Raw genomic sequence first — 9598 nt, 5'->3', positions numbered from 1 at the left:
GGGCTGAATCATTCTTCCTCTTCCTTTTGAGACCGATGCTTCCGTGTGCTCTTTTGGTTCCACGCTTCCTTGTAAGTAATAGTTTTTTTACTTGCATTCCGCCTGCTATTCTCTGCATCCTTGGGGTCACGCATCAAGCAACGCTCACCACTCCGTGACATGCGTGTAGTAAATGGCGCCCTGGCTGCGCATTGGAAAGCCCTAGTCTAGATGAATCATACGTCACACACATTTGATCACATCAACTGTTGTAGTTTTTATTATGGTCATGGTATCAGGATATACATAAAGATTATAAGGCACAGATTAAAAGTTGTTTTCCTACTAGATGTAGTGATGGACTGTAAAGTCTGGTCATTTTACATATCCAGCCACCTGATTGGTCCTTGGTGCCTCTTCACCCTGCCTACGCTCATCAGCTTCTGAATGCCTTCACGGATCCAGCGAATATATCTGGATACTTGTGTGTAAACGCCATATTTGCCTTCTCGTGCACAGCCTTCTCCCCAGCTCACTATGCCAGTGAGGAAATATGTTCCTTTGAACTTTGTGACATGCGGCCCGCCACTATCTCCCTTGCATGAATCCTTTGCTTCTTTGTCATAGCCGGCACAGAACATGCGTGTAGAAATATGAAAACCGGTGGATTCTTGACAAACCTGGCGGGCCACATAGGGCACGGCAAGGCGCTGCAAGATGGTGGACGGTTGTTGACCCTCGCCAAGACGTCCAAAACCGCTAACCATGCCAAGCGGCTGCTTCATCAGAACCTGCCGAGACAGGTGGCCAAACATATACAGTGCGTGTACACATACTGTGCATCAACGTGAAGCCAATAAAAGCTCACCTTCTCAGCAAAATCTGATTCAGGCATGCAGGCTGGCAAGACGAACCTGGAGAACTTGATGGGCGTGGCCAGTTTGATGAGAGCAATGTCGTTGTGATAAGTGTCTGGGCGGTAGTTATGGTGTTTGAAGCCAGCCTCCACATTGTGGTTGGCTTCGTTCCCGTCAGTCACCAGTACGTCAAACTCACCTGAATGGACAGAGGCCGGCAGTTGTCAAGAAAACATCCCAAGGACAGACTTGGACTCATTGGTCAGTCAGACCCACCCAGCCTCACAGAGATGTAATTTAATTGCTTCATGCAGTGCGCTGCAGTCAAGATGATGTATTGGGTCAAGATGGTACCGCCACAAAACCCTTGGCCTTCCTCATTGATGAGAAGTGCCTGTGTTGAGAACACCAAGGACTTTCAACACAGTATCTCACTTTAATACCCCGACACAGTCCATCCCTTGTCTCACCTGCCATGGACATTCCCCTGGCGGACAGTCTTTGCCATTGACGATGCGGGTCATTCCCACCATTTCAGGTAAGACATATTCCTCCTCTTCAAAGTCATGCGGGATTTGATCGGTGCTGAAGTTACCAGGAGATGAGACGGCGGTGGAGGTGATGTTGCTTTCTATGTCGGTCTGGTTCAACCAGGAGTCGCTTCCCTGCGTGTAGTTCCGGTGCTGATACCTGAAAATGGACCGTGTCTTTCCAGAGATGATGGCGCCACATTTGAAGGGCTCTAAAAGGAGTTTTGTGGTGTGAAGAGTGGAATTCAGAACCTCTGAAATTTGAGGCAGAAAGTACTGTAGACTCACCGTTGGAGTGACATGATTTGTCCACGGGGAAATACCCATCAGCACATGAGCATTCAATGTGTCCTCGCACCACCCTGCAGAAGTGCTCACAACCGCCATTTTGGTTTTCACAGAGTTGAGGAGCGGCTGTTAAGAAACAAGAAAGCATCAACATCGCTTTGGTTGGAGCTTCTGTAGTACGCACATGACTTTGTTATTGTGTGAATGCTCCACATAGGCTTTTCTACAACAACATTCATCTAGTTCCTCTTCTTCTCCAGATGTTGGCGCGCTCTACCTTCCACATTTTTCATCCGATTCCAACCATTCCAACTTCAAACTGTTCAGCCTATTCGGGAATCGCGGGCTTTCCCTTGACAAATTCCCAGATTTCCTAGAATTCCAGGTTTTCCGGGACATTTTTCCCATTCAGAATGTATTGGTCATTTTTCAAACATTTCCACCCTTTTTTCTACTCCTCCCACATTTTTCAACCCACTTCAACCGTTTCCACCGTCAAAACATTCCAACAAAGTTGTTTTTTGAACTGGAAAATGTCTGGTTTTCCCAAAATTCCAGGCATTCCGTAATACCATTTCTCAATGCAACATGTTACTACTTCAACATTTCTCGACCGATTTGAAAAATTCCAACACCAACCATTTCCACTTATTCAGACCATTTCAAGTGTTTTAGAATGTTCAAAAAAATTCCCGCTTTTACCGAAATTCCCACATTTTTTGGAAATTCCCTTTGAAATCAATGGGACATTTTTCAAAGTTCCCCAATTCCCACATTTTTCATCTGATTCCAACCATTCCAACTTCAAACTGTTCAGCCTATTCGGGAATCGCGGGCTTTCCCTTGACAAATTCCCAGATTTCCTAGAATTCCAGGTTTTCCGGGACATTTTTCCCATTCAGAATGTATTGGTCATTTTTCAAACTTCCACCATTTCCACATTTTTCAACTGATTCAAACCATTCCACCTTCAACACATTCCACCATCCTGGAAATTCAAACTATAATTTTTCAAATTCAAACTACCCTTTTCCAGAATTCCTGGTTTTCCAAAGCCCTATTTCCACCCTTTTTTCTGACAACTATTCTTCCCACATTTTTCAACCGTTTCACCGTCAAAACATTCCTCTTAATGAGACAAAAAAACTAAGTTGTTTTTTGAACTGGAAATTCCCGGTTTTCCCGAAATTCCAGGGATTCCGTAATACCATTTCTCAATTCAACTACTTCAACATTTCTCGACCGATTTGAAAAATTCCAACACCAACCATTTCAACTCATTCAGACCATTCAATTGTTTTTGAATTTTCAAAAAAATTCCCGCTTTTCCTGAAATTCCCAAATTTTTTGGAAATTCCCATTGAAATCAATGGGACATTTTTCAAAGTTCCCCAATTCCTACATTTTTCATCTGATTCCAACTGTTCCAACTTCAAACTGTTCAGCCTATTCTGGAACCGCAGGCTTTCCCTTGACAAATTCCCAGATTTCCTAGAATTCCAGGTTTTCCGGGACATTTTTCCCATTCAAAATTAATTGGCCATTTTTCAAACTTCCACCATTTCCACATTTTTCAACCGATTCAAACCATTCCACCTTCAACACATTCAACCATTCTGGAAATTCAAACTACCCTTCTCCAGAATTCCTGGTTTTCCAAAGCCCTATTTCCACCCTTTTTTCTACTCCTCCCACATTTTTCAACCCACTTCAACCGTTTCCACCGTCAAAACATTCCAACAAATTTGTTTTTTGAACTGGAAAATGTCTGGTTTTCCCAAAATTCCAGGCATTCCGTAATACCATTTCTCAATGCAACATGTTACTACTTCAACATTTCTCAACCGATTTGAAAAATTCCAACACCGACCATTTCCACTTATTCAGACCATTTCAAGTGTTTTAGAATGTTCAAAAAAATCCCTGCTTTTCCCGAAATTCCCACATTTTTTGGAAATTCCCTTTGAAATCAATGGAACATTTTTCAAAGTTCCCCAATTCCCACATTTTTCATCTGATTCCAACCATTCCAACTTCAAAATATTCAGCTTGTTTGGGAAGTGTGTGCTCTACTTCAACAATTCTAAAAAAAAATCCCGGATTTCAGTTCAACTTCAGCATTGGAGCATTCACACCCAATTTTCTTCAGGAATTGCCTCATCTAGATTTGAGATTGATGATAAACATTGCTGTGCTGGTTTACAAGTCATCTAAGCTGGACGTCCACAGGTGCGGTGCTTCTGTACCAATTTCACAATTGGAGCCCTGGTAGCCTTCAGCACAGTAGCAGCTGTAGCTGCCGATGCCATCTTCACAACGTCCTCCGTGAGCGCAGGGCATCGACTCACATGCATCACCATCTGCAGGCAACCAGAAAATCTACGGATCAGATCAACAACAACAACAACAGCAAAACAACTTCATAGCATCTAATCTTACCAATATACTTGGCCCAGAATTCATTCTGAAAAAAAAAGAAGCAATAATCAAACGTCTAAAAAAGGAAAACCACAGTTACCCTCCTAGGGTGTGTACGGAAATGCTCAATATTATTAAACACAAGTCCATGGAACTAGAGGAAACTAAGCTAAACAAAGCGAATTTAAGGAAATCAGGACAATTTAAACTCCAATCCCTTAAAGGAGGCAAATGTCAATAATTTACTCTGAGAAACAAAAACACAATAATGTAAGAAACTTAACCGAGCTTGACAGCGAACACTTAAGTGTCCCAATGGTGCAGGTACTGTATCATTCTTTTACTAATACAACTTACTAAACACTTTACACTACACTTATTTATCTAAATTGTCACAACAAGCCTGAACCTCTTTGCTTGGCAGACCTATTTTCTGGGGATTTTTCTTTTTCAAGCCAAATGATCAAGGAATTAAAGCGGTTATTAGATTTGTTTTTCCACATTCAAAACACATTTCTGTAATGTTGGTCCAAATTTTGCATGTATATTTTTCTACAGACCATCTGCAAAACACTTTTTGACTGTGTCTTCAGAGTATGCCTTTTTGTGAGTGGTCTTATTTTTGTGCCAAAGTTCTTCCCTAGCCAAAGCCAAAGCCCCATTTGACTGCATCGTCAGCCATGATGTCGTTTTTAGAGCTTCCATATCGAGTCTACTGACAGATACAAGTTGGAACTGCAGGCTACTTTTTTAGTAGAAATGGCAATAGCGGAGGATTTTAGCAAGCATGTGCATGTACGAGCCAGTCTGCCCCACAGCGATAAAATAGAGAAAATAAGGAACTTACTGACTACAACTTTGGACTACAACTGGATAAAAATGGCAGGCTTGTGCAAAGCTTTTTGGGTAAACCTCGACCATATATGGAGATATCCGCTGACGTAACTACGGACAAATATGTCACCGAAGTCTCAAACGGCTTGTTTGCTGCATGTTTTTAAAAATGTAAGATTGTTTTTTTAAATATCTTCGCCGTGCCCCCATGGTTTGATTTAAAATTTTCGGCACTTATGGGGACTAAATTGGCTTTGGATTAAAGGGCCCCTTAAAGAGGTCCTTTACACAAACTGATTGAAAAAATTTAAATAATTTAACCTGACCTGGGCTATGCCAGTTATAGCAACAGTTGTACCCTAACTACCAAAGCATTTTCACAAGCTAGGCTTGATCCTCATGGTTAACTTGATTTATGTACCGTATTTTTCGGACTATAAGGCGCACTTAAAATCCTTCCATTTTCTCAAAAATCTACAGTGCGCCTTAAAACCCAGTGCGCCTAATATACGGAATAATATTGGTTGTTCTTACCAACCTCGAAGCTATTTTATTTGGTACATGGTGTAATGATAAGTGTGACCAGTAGATGGCAGTCACACATAAGAGATACGTGTAGACTGCAATATGACGCCAGTAAACAACACCAAAACTTCAAATGTTCCATTGGAAATATAGAACATTACACACATGACTCAAAAAGCTATGAAGCTGCACCGTTTGATGGCGCGTTACGGCTACAGTAGTGAGACGTACTCTGCTTCAACATAAGAGTATTGCTATGGTGTGTGTATAAGGACCACAAAATGTCACCTATTAGCAGACATATTATCTGGTCTTTTGTTTTGCAATATTATGCAAAACAAACTTTTCTTACCTTCTGGTACCTGCTGATGAGTATTTGGGATCTGCATAAGTCCTGAAAATGTGCGCGTGTCCGCCTTTGTAGTCCGACACTGTTGTCGATAAGGTTTTTATTTTTCTTTATCTTCTTGTTATGTGACATTCATCCTCCTCTGTTGCCATTTCTAATATAAAGTAGTGTAAAGTTCTTACTTATATCTGTCAGTAAACTCACCATGAAAGCACTAAAACATACCGGTGTAGTGACTTTACATTATTCACCCAAGGAACTTCAGTTATTACAGAGTTCCGGTCGTTGTTGTTTCCGGATGAGGAGATGCTGCTCCGTTATTGATTGAAGTAAAGTGTGAATGTCATTAAAACAGTTAGCGCCATCTTTGGACACTTCTTCCACTCCCGTCCTTGCACGCTACAACAAAGATGACGGGGAGAAGACACTGTCCAAGTGGAGGCACGTAAATAAGAGCGCCCACAAAACTGAAGAGACTGTCAGAAAGTGAGTTGAAGATGATGAGTAAAACATCATCTATGCAACATTTGGAGCAAAGAAGCAGCATTACATGTTATGTAGACCACAAGGAAGTCTTTTACATTTAGAAAATAATCATAATAATATGACTCCTTTAATGCGCCTTATGTATGAAAATAGACCTGACTAGACCCGCTCACCACCAGCAGAAATCATTAAAAAAAACGAAACTCAATTTACAGTAAAAAATCGCAAATGTTGGATATGACTTTAAAGCATAAGCAAGCGTGCATCAGTATAGCTCTTGTCTCAAAGTAGATGTACTGTCACCACCTGTCACATCACACCCTGACTTATTTGGACTTTTTTGCCGTTTTCCTGTGTAGTATTTTACTTCTTGTCTTGCGCTCCTATTTTGGTGGCTTTTTCCTTTTTTGTTGGTATTTTCTTGTAGCAGTTTCATGTCTTCCTTTGAGCGACATTTCCCGCATCTACTTTGTTTTAGCAATCAAGAATATATTTCAGTTGTTTTTATCCTTCTTTGTGGGGACATTGTTGATTGTCATGTCATGTTCGGATGTACTTTGTGGACGCCGTCTTTGCTCCACAGTAAGTCTTTGCTGTCGTCCAGCATTCTGGTTTTCGTTTACTTTGTAGCCAGTTCAGTTTTAGTTCCGTTCTGCGTAGCCTTCCCTAAGCTTCAATGCCTTTTCTTAGGGGCACTCACCTTTTGTTTATATTTGGTTTAAGCATTAGATACCTTTTTACCTGCACACTGCCTCCCGCACATCTACAAAGCAATTAGCTACCGGCTGCCACCTACTGATATGGAAGAGTATTACACGGTTACTCTGCCGAGCTCTAGACAGCACCGACACTCAACAACAACACATCATTTGCAGACTATAATTACTTGTTTGCGAAAAATATTTTTACCCCAAATAGGTGAAATTACGTAATCTCCCACGGCACACCAGACTGTATGGCACAGTAATAATAATAATAATAATAATAATAATAATAATAATAATGGATTCGATTTTATATCGCGCTTTTCTATTGTTAGATACTCATAGCGCTCACAGAGAAGTGGGAACCCATCATTCATTCACACCTGGTGGTGGTAAGCTACATTTGTAGCCACAGCTGTCCTGGGGTAGACTGACGGAAGCGAGGCTGCCAGTTTACGCCTACGGCCCCTCCGACCACCGCCTACCATTCATCATTCATTCACCAGTGTGAGCGGCACCGGGGGCAAGGGTGAAGTGTCCTGCCCAAGGACACAACGGCAGCGATTTGGATGTCAAGAGGCGGGGAGCGAACCTGCAACCCTCAGGTTTCTGGCACGGGCGCTCTACCCACTACGCCATACCGCCCCAAGTGCGCCCCAACCTCAGTGGTTGAAAAACACTAGTCTAGCTAAGAAAGTTATAAAAAGTGGTCATAGATCGCCAGGCTAGTTCAAACTAGCTAGCAGCTAACTAGCCTACCTCTCAACAAGCTAGTTGAAACTAACCAACAGAATATCAAGTCATTCAAGCAACCCCCAGCTAACTAGCCTACCTCAGGCTAATCTAGGAAGTGCAACAGTTAATGTGTGAAGGTGCAGGAATTATATACAGTTTTTTCTTGATCTTCATAAATCTCTCGCGCTTCCTCCAGGTTGCAGCGCTCTTCCATACACTCGCGCTCCAGGTTGCCTTGCTTCAGCTCTTCAAAGTAGCTATTGGCTCGTCTGCGCCGCGTCAGCATCTGACTGGCCTCCCCCTCACTCAGGAACACTGACAATGGCCAAAGGACGACATTGTAAAAGGTACGTCTTTTATTTGTTGCTTTTACCAAGGCTAGCACCACGCCGGCGTTAACAAAAGCAGATTCTTGTGTCGTGCCTGTCTTCATCCAATCAGGCGGAAGAAGGTCAACATGCTAAACACACAACAGGAAGTGACCATGAACTCTCCATACCGTGAGCGCTGGCCGTAGAGATCAGCAGCACGCAGAGCGACAGTCCACCCAAACATAACATGGCGCCCGGTGGTCAGGTAAGAAGAAGAAGTTGTCAATGCTGCGTGGAAGGAATGCAGTGGGAAACAGTCTGAAGGCCAACGACCTTGTGAGGGGGAGGAAGGAGTGTTGACGTGTGGGAGGGGAGGGACTGTTCATGTTGCGGCTCACATACAGCGGTGCAACGTGACTGTATGGACTGTTCATGTTGTGGCTCACATACAGCGGTGCAACGTGACTGTATGGACTGTTCATGTTGTGGCTCACATACAGCGGTGCAACGTGACTGTATGGACTGTTCATGTTGCGGCTCACATACAGCGGTGCAACGTGACTGTATGGACTGTTCATGTTGTGGCTCACATACAGCGGTGCAACGTGACTGTATGGACTGTTCATGTTGTGGCTCACATACAGCGGTGCAACGTGACTGTATGGACTGTTCATGTTGTGGCTCACATACAGCGGTGCAACGTGACTGTATGGACTGTTCATGTTGTGGCTCACATACAGCGGTGCAACGTGACTGTATGGACTGTTCATGTTGTGGCTCACATACAGCGGTGCAACGTGACTGTATGGACTGTTCATGTTGCGGCTCACATACAGCGGTGCAACGTGACTGTATGGACTGTTCATGTTGCGGCTCACATACAGCGGTGCAACGTGACTGTATGGACTGTTCATGTTGTGGCTCACATACAGCGGTGCAACGTGACTGTATGGACTGTTCATGTTGCGGCTCACATACAGCGGTGCAACGTGACTGTATGGACTGTTCATGTTGTGGCTCACATACAGCGGTGCAACGTGACTGTATGGACTGTTCATGTTGTGGCTCACATACAGCGGTGCAACGTGACTGTATGGACTGTTCATGTTGTGGCTCACATACAGCGGTGCAACGTGACTGTATGGACTGTTCATGTTGCGGCTCACATACAGCGGTGCAACGTGACTGTATGGACTGTTCATGTTGTGGCTCACATACAGCGGTGCAACGTGACTGTATGGACTGTTCATGTTGTGGCTCACATACAGCGGTGCAACGTGACTGTATGGACTGTTCATGTTGCGGCTCACATACAGCGGTGCAACGTGACTGTATGGACTGTTCATGTTGTGGCTCACATACAGCGGTGCAACGTGACTGTATGGACTGTTCATGTTGCGGCTCACATACAGCGGTGCAACGTGACTGTATGGACTGTTCATGTTGCGGCTCACATACAGCGGTGCAACGTGACTGTATGGACTGTTCATGTTGTGGCTCACATACAGCGGTGCAACGTGACTGTATGGACTGTTCATGTTGCGGCTCACATACAGCGGTGCAACATTTTCGCCTTGCATAG

The 9598-nt window shown here is 43.5% G+C and overlaps 1 protein-coding gene across 1 annotated transcript; it reads right to left on the bottom strand.

Moving 5' to 3' along the window:
* Positions 1–231: 231 nt before the first annotated feature.
* On the bottom strand, positions 232–8354 carry LOC133646417 (coagulation factor X-like). Its single transcript, XM_062041746.1, has 9 exons — positions 8205–8354; positions 7860–8020; positions 4094–4118; positions 3901–4014; positions 1655–1780; positions 1307–1578; positions 1113–1230; positions 848–1035; positions 232–770 (listed from the first exon to the last, which is right to left on the bottom strand). Exons 1-9 carry the CDS (start codon positions 8263–8265, stop codon positions 360–362), a joined length of 1476 nt encoding a protein of 491 aa, XP_061897730.1. The 5' UTR covers positions 8266–8354; the 3' UTR covers positions 232–359.
* Between the last annotated feature and the right edge of the window lie 1244 nt (positions 8355–9598).

Source organism: Entelurus aequoreus, linkage group LG01, assembly GCF_033978785.1.
Source record: "Entelurus aequoreus isolate RoL-2023_Sb linkage group LG01, RoL_Eaeq_v1.1, whole genome shotgun sequence".
NCBI lineage: Eukaryota > Metazoa > Chordata > Actinopteri > Syngnathiformes > Syngnathidae > Entelurus > Entelurus aequoreus.
The sequence above is the reverse complement of the archived record's forward strand: the minus strand, read 5'-3'. Positions and strand labels throughout refer to the sequence as shown.